At 38.1% G+C, this 21,744-nt stretch overlaps 1 protein-coding gene across 3 annotated transcripts in view; it reads right to left on the bottom strand.

The window, feature by feature from the left end:
• LOC131078950 (uncharacterized) overlaps positions 1-21,510 on the bottom strand; it is a 105,433-nt gene extending 83,923 nt beyond the window's left edge. The window contains exons 1-3 of one of the 3 annotated variants that reach the window (XM_058016797.2): positions 21,148-21,510; positions 21,015-21,044; positions 20,746-20,883 (exon numbers count right to left, since the gene is read on the bottom strand). In XM_058016797.2, the coding sequence (XP_057872780.1) occupies positions 20,746-20,883; positions 21,015-21,044; positions 21,148-21,258 (279 nt within the window). In that variant the 5' untranslated portion in view covers positions 21,259-21,510. The remainder of the gene's footprint in view (positions 1-20,745; positions 20,884-21,014; positions 21,045-21,147) is intronic. The other 2 variants (XM_058016800.2, XM_058016798.2) reach the window with 2 other exon arrangements.
• Positions 21,511-21,744: the final 234 nt, after the last annotated feature.

Raw genomic sequence — 21,744 nt, 5'->3', positions numbered from 1 at the left:
AGTGAGCAATAAGAAATAGTTAGAAGATTAGAGCTTTTGGAGAGAAGAAAGTTATTTTGTAGCAAGATTGAGTTTTGAAGAAAGAATTTCAAGCAATTGTTGTCTATTTTAGCTTTGGGATCAATAAAATATTGAAGTTATGGTGTTTTATTGCAATTCTTGTGGCTATCTTCATGGTTGTTTGTTTTCTTGAATCATTCTCAGTCGAAGTAGTATTTAAGTTTGAAGGACTAAGTGTTGGGCTTGATCTTTGGTGAGATTCACATTCCAAACCACTAGCTTCTTACTGATTGTAGGAACGCCTTGTGTGGTCAACTAGAGAGACTTGAATTACTTAAACCTTCAATCGTCATTGAGCTTTGGATATCTGCCTTTGTGGTAGTGTCTATGATCCTTGATGAATTGAAAAATCATTTGTTACCTTAGAAGATCGCATCAATTTCAGTTGGGTTGTTATTTCATGGCAATATTGAAATTGGTAGAATCTTACCAAGTCTAGCCTACATTGGGTCATTCTTAGGATTAGATTAGAATTTATCCCTTGCAAACCCTACCTTTTGATCTTTTGAGAACTTATTAGTTTAGGGAAATCCTGTTCCTACAGCTCGGAGGACGTAAGGCCCCTTGATGAAACAGCATTCACAACGACCACTGGTGCTTATCCACACGTAGAGACCCTACATAAAAGAACATTGGAGTCACCCTGATTGATCCTTTTTTGCGACATCTTCAGCAATCAGAGGCTTTATTCAAGAGAGGATAAGGTACCCTTGGGTATTTTATTCTGTGTATGATTGTGTACAAAATACACGTCAACACAACCCAAAAAGAAGTTTCTAAGTTTTGATCATACATCATAGCTCTAGCAGCTTCTACAATAGTTCTATTCTTCCTCTCTGCCACTCCATTTTGTTGAGGATTATAAGGAATTGTATACTCCTTAATCCCAGCATTTCTACAAAAGTTTTTAAAGTTATCTGAAGTATATTCCCCCCCATTATTTGTTCTTAGTATTTTAATCTCATACCAGATATATTTTCTACTAGAGCCTTGAATTCCTTAAATCTCATAAGGATTTCTTCTGACTCTTTACATTTTAAAAATATATCCATGTCTTCCTAGAGAAATCATCTACAAAGATAACATAATACAAAAATCCTCCTAAAGAGGTTATAGACATGGGTCCACATAAATCAAAATGAATAATTTCTAACACATTTTTAGATTTGCTATCACTGGTGTGAAACGTAACTTTTGTGTTTTTCCCTAGAGCACATCCTTTGCATGTTCCTTCATGATTTTGCTTTAGTTTAGGTAGACCTATCACCATTTTTTCAATTGAAGGGAGAGCTCGGAAATGAAGATGTCCTAACCTCCTGTGCCAAATTTCGCTTGTGCTTGTTGACTCATGCATTAAAGCTTGAGAGGAGGAAATACAAAGTTTGTAGAGGCACCCACGTCTTACTCCAATAGTATAGGCCTTCTTGATGGTTGAGTTCTTTGGCCATGCCAAGACCTTTCCTTCCATAAAGGTGATTCTATATCCTTTGTCTTCAAGTGCTGAAATGGAGACTAAATTTCTCTTTATCCCTGGGACATATAATGCATCTGTGAGTTGAAGGGAGATGCCTAAATTTAGGTTTATAGTACAGGTCCCAATTCCTTTTACAGGATAACTTGAATCATCCCCAATAGTTACTTCCTCATCAAAATTTTCTATTAGGCTATCAAGGTGTTCTTTGAATCTTGTAATGTGACGTGATGCTCCACTATCAATTACCCAGGTATTAGGGTTAGTTGATACTTGACTTGAAAGAGCTGAGTAGAACACAAGTTTCTCTGAATCATTCTCTATTCTTGACTTACTAACTTCTACAACACTAGCTTGAGGTCTTGGTCTGTCCGGACACTTTATGGCATAGTGCCCATATTGGTCACATCTGAAGCATTGTACTTTGGTCATATCCCTCTTCCTCTTGGATGAGTATTTTCCTCTTGAATCTTTGTCCTTCTTCCTTTTGACGTTCTTTTTCTTTCCCTTTTTGTGTGAAGAGGAATTCAGCACATGAATGTCTTCATTGATAGGGCTATGACCATCCCCCCTTGCAATTAGCCTGGATTCTTCTTGAATGCAATCTGTTTTTAATCGATCAAATTTTGGAAGTTTTGAGCGAGCACTAATTCCTTGTATGAATCCTTCCCATGAAGCAGGTAATCCATTTAATGCTAACATAGTTAGCTCCTTGCTATCTATCAAGGTGACCAATGGTGGAGAGTTGGTCCTTTAATTCTGTGATCCTCATGAAATACAATGTAATGGATTCTCCTTTGTTCATCTTCATATGGTCAAGTTTCTGTTTTAGTGATAGAGCCCTGCTAGTATTGTTTATTTCATACATGCTTTCTAATGTTGAGAACATTTTGAATGATGTATCTAACTTGGAGATTATAGGTACTACGTGATCCTTGACTGCGTCTACTAACAGCTTCATGGTCTTATTGTTGTTCTTTATCCATTGTCTCTTCTCATCTTCTTCATCTGGTATAGTTGTTTCCTTTTCTACAAAGGCTTCTAACTCTTGCTCTCTTAATGTGATCATAATTATGAATTTCCATGAGACAAAGTTGGAGGCGCCTTCAAGACGATCCTCGAATCTAACACCATTGGCCATTAGGAGAAGAGTATGTGTTTTGAATAAATTCAAATGATAAATTTTGACTGCCTTTAGACTCAAATCTGATTGGATCTTCCTTAAACCTGGCTCTGATACCATGTTAATGTTTATATCAGATTTGAATATGGGATCTTTTAAATCTTATTAATGCAATTTCCACTTCTTATATCAATATAAGGATTCCTTTGTATATCAATTAATTTAACATGAACTGCTGTACAATGATCAATTAAAACTGATATTAATATTATTGCAATTTTACATGAAAATAGAATCAATTAATGTATTAAATTTCCAACAGCAAATGGCCTGCAATATTCTGGGAGGCAGTAATTATTTCTGCACTGTAATTATTTTGTATGTCCACAATACGATTGTCTCCCTCCTTATATAAGAAGAGAGACATGCCTTCGTAGAGGCATGCCTCTACGTGGTGTAATGTCCCCTTTTGGGGTTTACCATCATTTAGTCCTGAAACAACATTTTTAACTTAAAGTGAGAGCCGTAATATATTGATAAATATAACTTTATCAAAATTGAATATATTTCCTTATAATATTTAACTTAAAATTCTAAGAATAATTTAGAGGATTAAACTTATCTTGATAGTTTCTTGGGAGTAGATGATACATAATCCAAATCTCTTGCTGTCACTTCCTCTGATATAATGCTTTCATTGACAACGCTCTTACAATTAAATATATATAACGATTGTCTTCCAACACACCACATTTGCACCTTTCCCTTTATGCAAGAATTGGATTGTTGACCGAGCTTGCATAAGGATAGTGCTCCCAGTGCTCAACTAACTGTGTAAGTCTTATGTATATGGATTGCAATTGTAATGAATTACTGATATGTAAACAGTTCGTAATATGTTGGTATGTATAGGATGAATCTTATGTTATACAAGATTAAAAGAATATATCAATATTGATGTACGGGTCAACTGTTATCTCTGATATCTCCTTGAAATATATGCGCAGTATACTGTGCAAACAATCTCTGTCATCATCCTTGATGATGATACAAGACAGTTAAACTGAAGTAGTATGTTGATCACTGCTTCAGGTCCTTGTCAAACTAATATCTGTCTCCAGTAATGGATTGATGAGATGTCGACTATCGCTGTTCCTGATATACAAGATCCTCTTGCTTACGTGATGAATTCTGTTCTAACTGTGATCTTTTAAGAGATTTGGTTGAATGCTGATTCAGACTTCTGTTATTCTACTTGAGCATTCAGACGCAAAGATAAATCATATATTCTTCCCTTACAGCAAATGGTGTCGTCTCTGATTTCCAATTCCATTCCTCTAATCCATACAACCTGAATGTGCCTAAGGCAGATGTTCGACTAGAGCAAATTCAAATACCGATACCACTCATAAACCACCTTATTCCTTCCCCCTTGGAAAGAATTCGAATCATCTTAATGTATGATGAGGAATAGCGTCTAAAGAGACACGTCTCTTGCCTTTTTGTAATCGCTTCTCTTATCTATCCTTGATCGCACCATTTCATTAACTTTATGATAATCGATTAGATTCACATCCCCTCACTATGTAATTGATTAGCCTTCAAATCCAAATAGGTTAATAAACACTGGATGCTTAATCGCACCATTTAGTTATTTGTCGGTTAGATAGTTTATATGAATTATGTGGTGACTGAATATTTTCCTGATCGGGCTTATGTGTTATGGCATCCGATGAATACTTGAGCGTGGCCAATAATATTTCTGAAGATTATTATTTCGACAGCATAGGAAACGATATGCCTTAAAATTGTGTTATGTGTGAGTGAAGACAAGAAGTTATATGGCTCAGTGTGTGATTCGTATTTCACTTCAGAAGAGTTTGAAGGACTTTATATTGTTGCTAGGGACACCATTCTGACATGTGTCAGATCAGGTCTGCCACAAAGATTACCATTTGATATGCTAGACACTTGAAATAGCAGCAGCAATCAAGCTCAACGAACAAGTGAGTTGAGAAATTTTTATTTGTGTTTTCTTGGGTCCTTCCATTATCTTCAGCTACCAGCCATTAAGAAGGGAGAAGTGGGGCCCACAAGGAAAAGGCCCCAACTGTAAATATCAGCTCCAAGGATTAACAATAGAAATAATCAGAAAATATTCCCTGTATGAGGTATAGCATCTGAATTATATGTGAATTGTTTTATGCATCTGAAATCAGTCAAAAGGCTTTCTATACAAGGAATTGGTTTTATATAGATATTTTTATATTTTAATTGTATTATTATTGTTTATTATTAAATTCTATTTTAGAGCGGGCATTAACATGTTTTGATTGTTTAGATGGGGACATCACACGTGGATCATGTCCACGTAGAGACATGTCTCTCGGTCGTGTAAGAACACGCCGATACGTAATGTAATGCAGTCGATAATTATTGGTAACCAATTTGCATTTGTTACATTGTTAATATGATCTGCTAAACGCATATAATCTGATCGATAGTAAATATCGATAAGCATATGATAAATGTTATTTGATATAATCAAATTAATTATATGTGTATATTTAATAATGTATAGTTATATAACTATATACATATGATTAATTCATAATCATATTTCAAGATTAATATTTAAGCAAGAATCTTATTAAATACATAATGCAAATAATGGATTAATACTTGTAGAGGATAGATATCAAATGCTTAAGGCCGATAGGCCTAGGCCAATTAAGCATTTGATTTCATCAATTAGAATTATCTGACCGAAGCTACAAAACATTAACACAAAAGACATCCCCAATAATTCATAGTGGCCCTCATGGGTTTGCAAAACTATCTTATGGACATCCTCATCTCTAATTATGATTTAATGATAACCAAAATGTAAATCAAGTTTGGTAGAATAAATAGTACCATGAAGCTCATCTAGCAAATCATCAATTACTAGAACTAGAAACTTATCTTTTATGGTGTAATTGTTAAGCTCTCTATAATCAGGACACATCCATCAGGTGTCATCTTTCTTGTGCACCATTAGCACCATTACCACTAGAGAGGAGTAAGCACTCTGACAATGCCTAATAATATCTGTCTCCAGCATCTCTTGTACCATCTTCTTGATCTTACTTTTCTGTATGTAAGCACTCTAACTATGCCTGATAGTATTTGCCTCTAGCATCTATTATACCACCTTCTCTATTCTACTTTTCTGTATGTAAGCATTCTGACTATGCCTAATAATATCTATCTCTAGAATCTCTTGTACCATCTTCTTGATCTCACTTTTCTCTACATAAGCACTCTAACTGTCTGATGATATCTACCTCTAGCATCTCTTGTACCATCTTCTCAATCTCACTTTTCTATTCATATGGGTACTTGTATAACCTACTGTTGGGCAACTGGCTCCCTGGGACTAGTTGAATGGTATGAATCGTGATCTCTTTTAGGAGACAATCCCTTTGGCATATCTCCAAAAACTACTAAGCGACTATCTACAACTGCTTGTAGCACTAGCAATATAAGAACATTTGACTAATAGGCTTCTACTAAAAACAATAGGTCTACAACCCCATCTACCCCTTTGTTAAGCATCTTTTGCATTTGATGAGAGCTTACTATCTACAAAGACTTTACTTGCAACCCTCTTAATTTGGTTGACATGTCTTCTAAGTGAAAACGCATGAGTAACTCTTGGAAGTTGATCTCAATTGTCCCATAATGCAATAAGTCACTAGACTCCCAACACAATGTCTATACATGCATCGGGATAGCAAATATAGGGCAATCAAGTTAATACTCTCCCATGGATAATTCAATGCTATGGCGTTTCCTCAAACAATTGACAATACCACCATCAATAATCATGACCTCAAGTTATGGGGCCAAATATATAAAACAATTCAAATGAGCAACCACTTCTTGTTGATGAAGTTGTGAGTGCTTCGCGAGTCTATCACACTATTACTCTATCTTTCTTCAAGAAACACACTAACTTGACCTAATTCCTCATCTAGTTCATTGCCAAATTCTAATATTTCTTCATTGCCATCTTCTTCCTCACTCAGCCCTTTAATGTAGAATAGTTTATTTTTAGTAGATTTATGTCCTTGACTATATTTGCTATCACAGTTAAAACATAACACTTTTCCCCTTTTTTTTTCAATTTGTTGAAAAGTCAATCTAATAGTTGAGGGAATAGTTATTCTAAAAAGCTCTTCTCTCTTCTGCTATAAAAACCCTACCTTGTAGGAGCTAAAAAAAATCCTCTACCTTACATGCTTCCAAAAAAAGCTTAAAATCATTTGGCCATCATCATATCAATAAATTCCTCATAAGAAATTTTACCCTCAAAATCGACCTTAATTTCTTGAATCCACTTATCTAGTTCAGAGGCCTCAAGCTTCTCTCCAACATGAACAAGGATATGACAGAGTTTAGTGATACAAATCATGTCTATGTCAACCTTGACAAGTAGCTTCAAAGTGTCATTAATTTGCATGTGAAAGTTTCCCCACTTCATGTTGCATCACATCATGTCTACAAAATGAAGGAAATCAATGGTGCTAGCAATATATTTGATGGTGCCACCATTCTGTTCAAGAAGGGTGTGAGAAGAGTATGTGATTTATAGAGGGATGTTATTGTAATTAAAGATCTTTTTTAATTTTTCAATGCAATTTGCAGAGGGTTCAAGAAGAGTACACTAATTTTCTACTAGGTTCTTCATGGAAATGCCTAGGACAAACCCACAATTGCTTGCCCACACCTTGACAAAATCCTCTAATGAAACAATCTCAAATCCAAACTAAGTACAAACAAGAACTAGATTCATGCATGGTAAGGGACAAACTAGTAGCTTAAATTTAATGTAGAAGACTAAAATGACAAGATATAAACTTAAATGTTTGTTTTATAAATGTAGGGGTAATCTCCTATCCTATTCATTGACCTAATTATGATTGACATCATCGTCCGCAAAGGATAAAGCAAAAACAAAACCAACATCAATACCCATAACCGACAATGTTAGCCTCTTAGACTTATGAATGAGGCATTGATACCCATATATATGCCCCATACATAAATCATTTCTAAAGGAAGAAAGGACAAGTTCACTTTTTCCCTTGCAAATTTCAACTAAACTACTTATGGTTGCCTAATTTCCCTAATAGGAAGTGTAATGTCGTAAATTCAACCCTGTGCAATTTCACGTTGCATTGGCCTCTGCTTTAGCCAAATTGAAAACAATGATCGAGCTTCTAGCTCATCAGCTTGCTCAGCCTTCCTTGCCATCTACAATGCCTGTCTTCCCGACCATTTGGTCCAGATTGTGCACTGCACATTTGTCCCACAAATATCCACGATTGAAGGTGACCGTTGGGATGTTACACTTGCTAATTCTAGCAGTGTAACTCCTCTTTGGGCTCGCACCAACCTCGGGACGACTTCCAGTCCCTTTAAACTTGCCATTTTCACTTCATTTTGACTCTCTCCGACATTCTCTTGGACTCTCTAGCTCTCTCGAAATTCTCACACTCTCAATCTCGCACAGCCTCTTGCATTTTCTTGGTTCATCTCATCTCCTTTGTTGCTCATAGTGAAGCTCTGCCAACTTGGGAAGCCTACACTCTTCTTCACTCCATCAAGCTCTTGGTTTCTAGTGTTGGAGAGAAGTGTTCCTTTCCTAGGTTATCTTGTTCTCATTATCCAACATATCTATTGTTCTTCCATTATCGTTTATTTCCCTTTGTATCATTTTACTTCCTTTATCCAAATCTATCTATCTAGCTGTCCATGGAGATGGAAACACCAAAACAGGAGTTTGACTATGGCAAACCTCTAATCACAGCCACCCCAACATTTTGTCCTCATTCGTATGTGTGCAGGTGTGTTGTGACGTATTCACACATCGCCCCATTACAAATGGGGACCCCTACTTTTTTTGCTTTCTGGGGTTTGCTTTCTAGGTGTTTAGGGTTTGTCTGTTAGCCTTTGCATTTTGAGTGTCGCCAGGGGATCAATAGGATGGTAGGCTTTGCTTGAGCCAGGGGAGTCAGCAGGTGCCCCAGAATTAGGGTTTCTTTGAGAGTCTTCCTTAGGGCCTGGTTTTGCTCTCGTTGCTAATTGTGTCTTGCTTTGTGAGTGGGTATCATTCTTGAAGGTCTGAGTTAGGTCGAGTTGGTGAGTGATGAAGTCTAGAATGTCATCCTGATCTTCAAATGCCCAGAAATTTGGCTAAGTCTGGAATGCCCTGATCCTGAAATTTGGTTGTCTGGAATGTCCTGATCCTGAAATTTGACTAAGTCTGGAATGCCCTGATCCTGAAATTTGGCTGTCTGGAATGTCTTGATCCTGAAATTTGACTAAGTCTAGAAAACTGAAGAATCCTCCAAAAACTAGATTTTGCAATATAACTCCTGGAGGTCTGAAACCACTCTCAAACATCCTGAAAGTATATATGGAATATAACTTAAAGTATAAGTATACTTAAATGTTATATTCCATAAAATGATCCTGACGGAGAGTCCAAAATGTCAAATTTCGCTCCTAACCCTTCCAAAGGGTCCAGAGCGAAATTCTCCATAAGACATTCTACTTTGACCAAAACCTAGAACTAATACATTCCTAGGCTTGAATGAAAGTAAAAACGCTTGTTTGAATGAAGAAATGTGAAAATGAAGTCAGGATCTTGGCCAAGATTAGGAATTTCGCTCCTGACCCTTCCAAAGGGTCCAGAGCGAAAATCTTTATAACTCTTGTTTTCCTCCTTATTTTGGCTAGGCGTTGGCTTGATGGGAGATGAATGGGTATGTTTTTGCCTTGAGAGGGAGTTTGATTGATTTTGAAGAACAAGATTTTGGCCTAAAGGAGAATTTTGCTCCTGACCCTTCCAAAGGGTCCAGAGCGAAATTCATCATAAACTTCATTTGCTACCTTGTTTGACCTTGAAACCTTCTTCCTCAGGTGGAAAATGATCTAAGTTTACTTCTTGAGGTGGTTCGAAGTTTGAAAAGTGAGTAATCTAGCCTAGAATGAGATTTTCGCTCTTGACCCTTACAAAGGGTCCAGAGCGAAAATCTTCTTAAAGCTCATTTCCTCCTAAGTTTGACTAATTTTTGATTTGCAGGGTATCTTGGAAGGAAGGATGGACAATCTTGTTGCCTTTGAAGTGTTTGAAAGCGTTGAGAAATGAAGGATTTTGGACCAAAATTGGAATTTCGCTCCTAACCCTTCCAAAGGGTCCAGAGCGAAATTCCTAAAAGCTCTTATTTTTGCAATGAAGAAGATCAAGTTTTGATTTGTTATGACGTGGATGGAAGAGAAATAACTTGTCTTTGCCTCTTGAGGTCGTTTTGAAAGGGAGAAATGAAGAATCTAGTCCAAGTTAAGATTTTCCCTCCTGACCCTTCCAAAGGGTCCAGAGCGAAAATCTCTCTAAGAGGCATTTCTTTCCTTATTTAGCCAAATCTTGATGACCAAGACATGATGAGAAGAAGAATGAGCATGATTTAGCCTTTGAGAATGTTTGGAAGTTATGAAAATGAAGGATTCTAGCCAGGAAAGTGAATTTCGCTCCTGACCCTTCCAAAGGGTCCAGAGCGAAATTCCTTATTACCCTACTTTTTTGACCTTTCTTGGACATGAAACCTTGTTCCTAGGGCAATGAAAGATGAAAGATGAAATCCTACCTTGCAAAGAAGTTTCAAGTTGAAAAAATAATGATTTTTGGTCAAGAATGAAAATTTCGCTCATGACCCTTCCAAAGGGTCCAAAGCAAATTTTCTCAAAACTTCTTTTTGCTATCAAGTTCTTGCTAGGTCAAATGTGGGATAAGGCAAAATTAAGAGGAAGTTGCCCTTAAGAGTGACTTTAAGTTACTAGAGACCATGAAAGATGAAGGAATTGAGCCTAAAAGAGATTTTTGCTCCTAAACCTTCCAAAGGGTCTAGAGCAAAAATCCTTAAAATCATCTTTTCTTCCAAATTTTGAACAAAGCCAAGCTTGGACAAGCATGAGAGAGGTCATTTGGATTGCTTTGGAGTGGATTTTGGTCACCAAGAATGCAAATTTTGAAGCCAAATGAGATTTTCGCTCCTGACCCTTCCAAAGGGTCCAGAGCGAAATTCTTAAGATCACCCTTTTTTCCTTGCAAATCAAGTCAAGATTTTGGTTTTTATACCCTGGAGAGAAGTGAGGCAAGATGTTCTAAGTCTTGGAGGTAATTTGAAGTTGAAAGGATGGCAAAATAGCCCGAAAACAAGATTTTCGCTCCTGACCCTTCCAAAGGGTCCAGAGCGAAAAACCTAAAATCTACCTATTCCTTTCAAATTTATGCTAAACTATGCCTAGACCAAGGTGAAAGATGCCCTTAAGATTGCCCTTGAGTTGATTGTTGTCTCCAGGAATGATGATTTTAGGCCAGAGGAGGAAATTCGCTCCTGACCCTTCCAAAGGGACCAAGGCGAAAATCCTTCAATCACCTATTTTTGCCTTGCAAAATCAAGTTAAACTTGGGTTGGACGTGAAAGGAGAAGTGTTTTCTAGCCTTTTGAGGTGAGTGCAACTTGAAATGATGGAGGAATAAGCCTAAATTAAGAAATTCGCTCCTAACCCTTCCAAAGGGTCTAGAGCGAATTTTCTCTAAATCACCTTTTTTCCCAAATTTGTGCCAAGCCAAGTGCTGACTAGGGCGAGTTTTGATGGGAGAGGTCCTCAGGAATGACTTTGACTTAACAATGATTATCAAACTTGAAGGAATTGAGCCAAAAAGTGATTTTCGCTCATGACCCTTCCAAAGGGTCCAGAGCGAAATTCTTAAAACCACCTATTTTCCTTGCAAGTCTAGTCAAACGTTAGGTTTTCATGGCTTGGATGGGTGCAAGGAGACATGTTCTTGCCTTTTAAAGTTAGTTGGTGTTGAAAATGATGAAAATTAGCCCAAACCAAGGATTTCGCTCCTGACCCTTCCAAAGGGTCCAGAGCGAAAATCCTAGGATCACCTACTTTCTTTGCAAGACAAGTTGAAATTTTGATTTTTATGGCCTAGATAGGAGTGAGGCAATGTGTCCTTAGTCTTGGAGGAGAATTGAAGTTGAAAGAATGGAGGAACATGCTCAAAACTTGAAAATCGCTCCTGACCCTTCCAAAGGGTCCAGAGCGAAAAACACTAAAACCATCCTTTTCTCCAAATTTTGTGCTAAGTCAAGCCTGGACTAGGGTGAGAAAAGCTATGTGGAATGCCTTGGAAAGATGTTTGACCTTCAAAAATGTGAATTTTGAGCTAAAGTTGGAATTTCGCTCCTGACCCTTCCAAAGGGTCCAGGGCGAAATTCTTATAGGGTCTATTCCTGGAGAAAATCTTGGGCAAGTTTCATGTTGACATCTTTTCGTTGATGATTTAAGTTGAAAATGCTATGTTGAAATGAATTTATCATGTGTCCTTAATCATCTTTTTGTTTGTCTTGCAGTTAAAAGGCGACCTTCTCCAGTCCAGCATCAACAAGGACGACCTTCTCCAGCCCAGCATCATCAAGGACTGCCTTCTCCAGCCCAGCATCATCAAGGACGACCTCTTCCAGTCCAACATTTGAAGGAAAGGTACACCATCCATCCTGCACATCAAAGACAAAGGAGGTCAAAGCAAGGGTCCATTGGAGAAGCAAATAGTCTTAAAAGAGTTAATTAAAGTTAGCTTCTCGGCATCATCAAATTGAATATCAACCAAGTTGCAAGTGTCAGAGAAGGTGGCGTCTCAGTCATCACTCCTCTAGTCGGGTTGGCCCACCTCAGCGTGTCCAGATTCAATGTACCTGACTCATCAAAGATGGCACAAACTTTGATGTACCTACCCCGGTTATCCATTGGTCGATTATTCCAGAGAAGACATGGGTCCAAATAATGCAATTATTTCATTGGTCAGAATTAAGTTTGTTGTAACAAACCCTAATTAGAGTTTTCATTGTAAAATCTCGGCCATTGATCTTAAGTTGATCTGAGCCATTGAATTGTATTGAGGGCACTATTTAAGCCCTGGCTCCTCATTTGTAAAGGCTAATAGTTAGTCAATAGTTGATAGTAGGTGAATAGTAGCTAATAGTGAATAGTCACTTGATAGAATAGCAATTAGAGTAGAATAGCAAGAGAAGGCAAAGATTGTTGCCAAGATGTTGTTGGAAAAGACTTGTAAAACTTCATTGAAGAAATGGTGAAATCTATGGGTCGATTCAACAATTTGCATGGTCTTTATACTTCTCAGATTTGATTTCGTGTTATTAGATGAGTGGAAGAAATGTGTTTGATTGATGGTGAAATTCGTATATCCATACTACTAGCAGTTTGTTGATTGCAGACTTGCCTTGTGTAGCCAACTGGAATCATTCAGCTTAAGCTTAACTTCAATTGTCGCTTTTTCATTGACATGCATTAGCCTGATGGTGTCTATGCATGTAGCGATGATCTGAACATCATAAAGCTTTCCTCCGAAGATCACACTAACCTTGTGGAGATGGTCCTGGGATGTCAAAACAAGACTTAGTTAGAATTTCATCAAAGATCATTCATTGCTCCTACATTCTTAGTGTCAGAATTAGATCCTTTCCTCGCCCTCATCCTTTTTTTCCTTTTTTTTAAAGTCTAGACTAGTGAAATGCTGTGTTCCAGTAATATTCAAAGCGAATCAGATGTTTAGTCATCAAGAGCAAAATCACATCATACCACAAAGAGCTTATCCACACGTAGAGATCCTACATAACAGAACCTTGGAGTTACTCCGACTGATCCTTCAGCGAGATCTTCAGCAGTCAGGAACTTTGTTCAAGAGAGGATAAGATACTTCGGTATTTTATTCTGTGTTTGGTTGTGTACAAAATACACATCAACAAGGTGCAATGATGAAGAACATGGAGTGTGTTGGAGACTTCATTGTTTGACCCTCTATGAGTATTCATCCATTCTTCTTCTCTTTTTACCAACCTATTTCATTCTGTTAGTTTTTTGTTCAAGATTTTCATCATATTTAGAGAAGAGTACGATATATTGGTTGTTTTGCACCCTCTGGTACGAACTTTTGTGCCTCGTTCGTACAGGTTGTTTGCTCGTTGCACTATCATCCTTGAACCGCACGCACGTACTAGATAGAGAGTGTACAAAATTGTCTAGATGGTCCTAATAACCTGTACTTTCAGTTTCAACCTTTGTGATCTAAATATTTTTATCCATTGCTATTGCACAATTAGACACTCTTTTATCATCTAAGTGAGCAAACTGAAAGGTTGTGGTACCTGAAGGTTTGCTCGAAGTGGAGAGTAGGATATCGAGTCCTCGTGGGGTCTAACCACCCTACGCAATGATTCAATTTTCCTCCTCTACATTTTAGTGAACCCAACCTGAACTCACCTCTTGAAACTTGTCAAAAACTATTGCAAAAACCTTTCAAAGTTTAAAATAACCAACCTTCCTTGTCTACCTCTTTCTTACTCATTCATGAGGTTGCTAGAGTGTTTTGAAGCTCTTCTATAAGCTTTACGACCCAAACTGCTTCGGAGATTGTGGTGAGGACTTTGAGAATGAGCATTCCTCCTAATAGATATAGTCCTACAAGACCTATTCCAATGTTATTGGGGAATGTAGATCCTAATGATCCTTTTCCTTCTCAATCTTTTCCTCTGGGTTTAGGAGGCTTAGCTACATCTGGTTCTCAACTTAACTCTTGGAACAACACTTCGACGAATACCCCTCTGAATCTCCTTCTCTTGTGGATCATGAATTTTCTCTAACAGTTTCGCTTGATCAAATTCAATCCCTTGAGGAGAACCTAAGTGATTTTGAAGGTTTTCTTAATCAAGAAAATGTCCTCCCTCAAGAAAATGTCCTCCCTCAGGCAGGCTCTATCATCAATAATCTAAGAGAGATGCTTATCTCAGAATGTAAGGGCCTTGAGGTGCTTGGGGAATCATCCATGATTGTCGGGTCTCATGTGCCTCTGTTGCGGCTAAGCCTCAAGACACTCAGTCCGACATCACTGGTCCTCAAATTGGTGTTGTTATACCTGGAGTGTCAGTCCATATGGTTGATCCAGGCCCTACCATCAATCCTTTATCTCGTAATGCAATTTGTAGTATCAACATTTCTCGTATTCCCTTGGTGTATACCGGTCCAACTCCTAGCTCTGTTGTCGCTACTTCCATTGTTCATGTCTTTGCAGTTAGTGTTGGTGCTAGTGTTGGTGCTAGTGTTGGTGCTCGTGTCAATGCTAGTGTTGGCATTGGTGTTGCTATTGGTGCTGGTACGGGTGCTGGTTCTGGTGCTAGTGTCGGTAATGTCTCTACTACCCAGGTCTCTATTGGCATGGGTAATCCGCCTCCACCTCCACCTTGTTGGGAAAATAGGTGTTGTACACCTTTCAATAATAATGTTTATAATTGTAATATTTTATTTATTATGTGAGTTGCACATGGACATGTAGCATGTAAAGATTCCTAGGGAATATTCTCAGGGCCACTTGATGAGTTGTATTGTAACATTGGGATATATTACATTGTATTTATTTAATATTGGGGAAAGTCAATTAATAAAGTACCCAATATTAGATGTGAGGTCAATGGGGTAGTTAGCCCATGGTTTTAGCACATGGTTTTAATGTAATACCACTTGGTGGTTTGTGACAGCTTGTGTCTATAAAAGCAAATACAAGGGTAGTTGTTTGAGTAAGTCAGGTTAGCATTTGTGGAGGTTGGAAACATGGCATGGGATGTGTGTTGCATGCTTGTTCACATGGAGTGCTTGTTGATGGCTAGGGTTTTGAAAGCTTTCATGGTGTATTGTAATGTTGCATTGCTGACAATACATGGATGATAGATGCTTTTTGAGGCTGGGTTTTTCCCACATGAGAGTTTTCCAAAGGTATATCTTGTCTCACTCTTTGTTGGGTTTGTTGTTTATTCTTTGCATATGGATTCTAAGTGATTATTTGTTTATTTCTCAATTGGGTTATGTGGAAATTGTCATTTGTATGGCTGCAAGTTTCCTTTCACGCCTCCGCCACCTAGCAATCCCATCCTTAATACCATATTGCAAAATATGGGGCAGCTGCAACAACTTGCAAATCTCACAAATGCTGCTAATCAATCATCGCTTCCTCCATACTACTGTCACGGCCCTCTTGCATTGCATATCCTTAATGCTCCCCTACTCCAAGGGGTTGAGATTCCAAAATTCAACAGGTATAATGGTGATGGAGGTCCTCAACTGCACATAGATTCCTTTACTACTCTCTCCAGTGATTTCCATAATCAAGATTATATTTTGGTCAATATATTCTCTTGGTCTCTCAAAGGGACCACACTAGAATGGTATAGCTCTTTACCTGATTATTCTATTCAAACCTTTGACCAGTTAATGAATTTGTTACTCAGAAGGTTTCAGGCTAACATTGGTAGCAAGGTCACTATCACTGACATTGTTCATTCTATACAGCAAACTAATGAGAAACTAACTGATTTTATTTTGAGGTATCAATCTGTGTTTTCTAAGATGCCTTATGCCCTGCCTAACAATGATCTCCAGAGGATGTTCATTGGTAGCTTGTAGCCAGCACTAAGGGAGAAACTTTCCTTAAACAAATGACCACCTTTCTCTAATCTTTGCACTACTCTCATAGACCATCCGCACACGATGACTAAATTTGGAGCTCCGGCTTCGAATTCTCGTGTTGATAACTTTGGAGCTACATGTTCCTCAATCAAGTGGGTCCAGGAAAAATAAGGCTATAGAAAATGTAATAAAAATCCCTCAGTCAACTGAGAAGAGCACACAGGAGCCTCGTTGTAATTGGGTGTTCACCGAACTATCTGATTCTTATCTGAGTGTGCTGCAAAAATTGTTAAAATATAACCTGGTAACCCTTTCTGAGATACGACCTCTCCCAGACAACAGACCATACCCTCGTTGGTATGATGGTTCAAAATTCTATCAATATCACCGTGGGACTGGTCATGATACTAAACGTTATATGCATCTAAGACACATTGTCCAAGACCATACAGACATTGGTACCATCCAAGTCGGAGATAAGAAACATAAATCAAATAAGTTTGTCCATAAGATTAATAGTGAGCTGCAGATCTACACCATCCCATTCCCTCCACATTCAACTAATTTTAATTCTTCATCATCTTCTCCTCCACCAAGTGACTGTCCTTAATGTGAACATGGTCACCATTACTCCAATTTCTCCCCCAAGTCAGAAGGGTAAGAATACTGATATATCATTCACACCTCTTGACTCGTCATACTGCGGAGAACCCGATCCTCTTTACACCCCTGCCAAGATCAATGGTAACACTATCACAAGTGTTATGGTTGACCCCTCTTGAAGAGTCAATGTAATCACGGAGGAGGCTCTCTTCATCAACAGATTGAATAGGGCAAAATGTCACGTGTAGGGCCACCATTCGTACACATGATGGTATTTTTGTCCCTCCTATGGGATGTACTGCCTTGACGGTCCTTCTGGGACTCATGGCAGTTTCTATCACATTTGTTATCATTCCTAAGTCTGACTGATTCCGAGTGAAGCTAGGCATTCCATGGCTGTTTTCTATGGATGCAGTCCCCTCAGTAGTGCACATGTTTAAAGTTTCTTCATGAGGGCACCATGCATACTATCCAAGATACTAGATATCAGCCACTGGTGTCACATGGGGGCTTTTCTCTTGATCATTTCTGGCCTGCTCCAGTTGAACCCATGCTACCCCGTGGAGATTTGTTGTACAAAGCATATTACAAGTAAGACCAAGGAGTTAGCACCTAAGTCAATCCAACCTGCTATTTCTATGGATGCAATCCCCTCAGTAGTGCACATGTTTAAAGTTTCTTCATGAGGGCACCATGCATACTATCCAAGATACTAGATATCAGCCACTGGTGTCACATGGGGGCTTTTCTCTTGATCATTTCTGGCCTGCTCCAGTTGAACCCATGCTACCCCGTGGCGATTTGTTGTACAAAGCATATTACAAGTAAGACCAAGGAGTTAGCACCTAAGTCAGTCCAACCTGCTATTTCTTTGGCCCCTCCTACATTTGCTTCTCCATCTGAGTCTACTCCTGTACAGCAACATGCTTCATCTTCCGCTCCATCTTCGTTGAGAGTTAAGGACAAGCCCATTCTTCAAGGTAGGCCTCCTCATCAGTCGAGAATCACGCAACCTCCAATGGTGTCTTTTGTTCCTTCAACTGTGCCTAGCACAGAAAAAGGAAAGGCACTTGTGTTGCCAAAGTCTAAGGCCCACCCTCCCTTTGAGCTTCCCATCCTTGCAGATATCCCTTGCCCTACTTTGTATGGCAAGGGTAAGTGTTCGCCACATACTCACCCTTCTCCTTTGGCACCTATTTCTCAACCTCTCAGGGCCCCTATTCCTCCAACTGTTCCCAGAGAAAAAAGAGGAAAGGTGTTTGCAACTGATTCTATAGATCTTGCTTTCGTGGTACCTCATCTTTCATCAGTTGAGCCTTCTTTTCCACCGGCAACAGCACAAACGGCTCCCCCTGTGACGCAGGATGCTACGAGGTCTTCTCAGGCTTTTGCTCCTAGAGCCCATCTATGTCAAAACCAGCTTGTGCACGAACCTAAGTGTCATCGACGAGCAATGGCTTGAGAGCGTGAGGCTGCTTTGAAGATTGAGGGTGTCTTCAATTCCCGCTTCTACTCCTTCTGCTTCCGTTCCTGTTCCAGTTTTTGTTGCTCATGTTGTCTCTACATCTATTTCTGCTCCATCTTTTGTGTTGCTTCCAGCTACTTTGGGGGTTGTGGATGAACCTCGCCTTAAGCGGGTGTAGATGTTCATTGCTTCCTCCTTAGAGCCACCTCTTATCACCTCTCTCCCAAATGTCCCTCCATTTTCATAGCCCATAGACATGCTTCATACACAGGTGGTGTTTAGTGCAGTCTTGTCTACTCCTCCCATTTCTTCTCCACATCTCTATTGCATCTTTCCTAGGGTCCTCAAACCTGCTACGGTTGATGTGAATCCCCCACCTCAACTGCCTAAGCATAAGTTTGAGCAGGGTATCGTTCCTAAGTTTCATCGTAGGAAATCAGCTCCTACGATTTCTTTGACTACATCAATGCTTGTTGTTGAGGAGGATCTGCCTTCTCCGAAATTTGTCATCACCCCTCTTCCGGAGGCCAGCAATGCAGTTTTTGTTTTGCAGCCTCTAGCTAAGTCAACTGCCTCTTCTTTGGAGAGGTGCATGAGAGACACCACAATAGCTACAGGTTATGCAGTCAAAGGAAAAGAACACTTCAATTGTAGATTGATAAAATTGAGTTGTGAATGGAAATAGGCCCAAGTGCTAAAGTCAGTCAAGGCAACAATGGCTACAGTAATAAGGTCAATAGAAAGAAGTGGAGAAATTGAATGAGCATACTCAATAGCAAGTAGTGAATATCTTTGCTATGGCTTTGTGAAAAGACAAATTTGAGACATTCAAAATTGTACTTGATTTATGGTCAAAATATGACCATTAGGGGAGGAAAGTGTTATTTTATTCAATAATCATAATGTTTGCCTGTACATTTCTGTACAATGTAGAGATTAAAATGGGTATTGCTGCCTTAAAAGGTGGTTATTGCCCTTATATTGCTAACGTAATGTACAACTAAACATTGCTAGAGTTTTTAAAGTAAGAAATCGAAGAGTTTTTTTTCAAGAGCTAAAGTATGCAATAGGTTATTGTACCATGTATCTTCTTCAGATAATGAGAAAGGTTTCACATAGACATTCACCTAGATGTCTGAAGTTTAAGAATGGGAAATTACGGTTTGGATATAGAAGATAAGGAGAGTGACATACAAAAACTCATTATCACGGTACTTAAACCAGACTGATTAATCAATATAAGCTTTTAATATATCACTTCAGAGCTCTAGAAAACTATGTTAGAATGGATTATGATCCAGGTTAGATGCTTATAAATTTCTTTTAACAATAGATTCTTGGATGACCATTAGATTAATTTGTCATTACATAACAGCTGATCAAGCAACCTTTACAACTTGCGAGAAAATTTTAAAGTGCTAATACAGCATAAATTGTTCAGTTCTCATATGGTATTTACTTTTTATCACTTTATCATTTTTCCCCTTTTTGTTCATGGCTAATAGCTGCGCATGTGCACAAGCGTTAACAAAGTAAATCCCAATCAGCTGGGTAGCATTTTTTAAGAACGTGAACTTGACCTGCTGGTCACAGAACTTGAAACATGAAGTTCCAATATAAGCTTATCATATTTTAACCACATCATGCAATTTGAAGTTACCATTTTGATGTTTAGAAAAGTCAGTCATAAATTCAGATGTTATAAAATGTCATCAGATTTTAATTCCCTTTTATCATAGAACTTTTCCAGAACAATGATAGTAGTTACACTGTACACATCATGCAATTTGAAGTTGACATTTTGATGTTCTGAAAAATTAGTCGCAAGTTCAAATGTCATAAAATGTCATCAGATTTTCATTTTCCTTTAATCAAAGACTTTCTTCTTCTCCCTTTTTTTAATGTTTATCTGCGAATAATGACAGCAGTTATGCACTAGGGTTTACCAATGCTCCACACGAGCTTGAAAGGCACTGAATTCGACTGACTTTTGAATTTACATTTTATCAAAATCACCTAGATCACAAAAACACATTTCCAAAACATTTTTCCTGCCAAGGCTACCAGAAAGGTCTCTGTTTTCTAAAAATGTTGAGCTGTCTCTAGGAGTTTCTAGAAACTTCCATAGAACTCAGCTTCCTAGTAAGTACTTATTCCAATACCATTTCCAAGAGTTTCAGACATTTTCCATACAATCCCTAATAAATACAGGCTCAGAAATATCAAAATCTATTTCCCAACCATTTTTCTCTTACCAAATATTCTTAAGTCTGAATCGTCTAGGTTAATGTGGGTTAATCACAAGTTGAAATTCCAAATTGTTGTGCCTATGTCCGCATTCGTTTGCAATTCTAACTATACCCAAATTAATTTCCAACCCACTTTTTTCTTTCTTGTTTCTAATTAAACTGTAGGTATAGAACTTACCCATGTGGGTCGGCATTGTTTTTCATACTCAGTTCTGGCACGCTTGCATTCCGCAGGATAAAGGAGCCCCACTGATGCAATTTCTGTGGGTTTACTCTTCACATTCTTCTCCACACAAGCGTAGAACATGTCACGAGCCTGCGCCAAGCAACAAACAAATGCAAAGCAAAAATTCAATCTATCATGAAAGAAACATTTATTTATTTTTAATAAACGATATTATGTGGTTGAATAAAACAATGGAATTCAATAGTATATCATGTAGTTACATTTTCTCCGGAGGACGTGTGTGTAGTGCCCTGAATAAAGCTAACATTAGAAGCTTATTCGGAAAAGCTCAAAACTCAAAGAGTGGCCTAATTTAAAAAGTATATAAAATGCAAGAAAAATAGTGGGTATAACCTTATAACAAGCATCTCGTCCAGCTAAGAGCACATCCTTGTGAATTTGATCATCGTCTTCCGGTGGTTGTGATTGCTCTGCACTCTCCTTTTTCGTCCATCCCCAGCCCATTGTTGTCCTTTTTTATTTGCCTTCGGTTTTTTAGATTCTCTTAGTGAACTCTCGCAAAATCCATCATACAGTAAATTAATAATCGCTTCGTTTTTCTTTTGAATACCAGAGCCCGAATTTGTTGGCCTGGAAATCCTTTCTGTATGCTCTCTGAAGTTATTCTGAACCATCAAATAATCTGCCTCGATCGTCTTCAGGCGTGTTACCTGATAGGTGAGTGTAAAAGCTCAATATGGAGCGTATCACAGAAAACGGATTTTTATTTTATATTTGTTGTAAATAAAATAAATTAAATTTACATGTCTTCAAAATAAAGATTGTATTGATAATTTTTAAGAATGCACCTTCTAAATTGAATTGTCTTTATGATAAATAAAGTTATATGTCTTTAATCTTTATAATGAATAAGATGTTAGAGTCATAGGTTTTTTTTCGAAGAGACAATAAAGCATGTCATGAATTTGTAAGTGTCTAAAATCAACATAC

The sequence above is a fragment of the Cryptomeria japonica genome, chromosome 10, assembly GCF_030272615.1.
Source record: "Cryptomeria japonica chromosome 10, Sugi_1.0, whole genome shotgun sequence".
Classification (NCBI taxonomy): Eukaryota; Viridiplantae; Streptophyta; class Pinopsida; order Cupressales; family Cupressaceae; genus Cryptomeria; species Cryptomeria japonica.
This window is presented reverse-complemented; position numbering and strand designations above follow the sequence as displayed.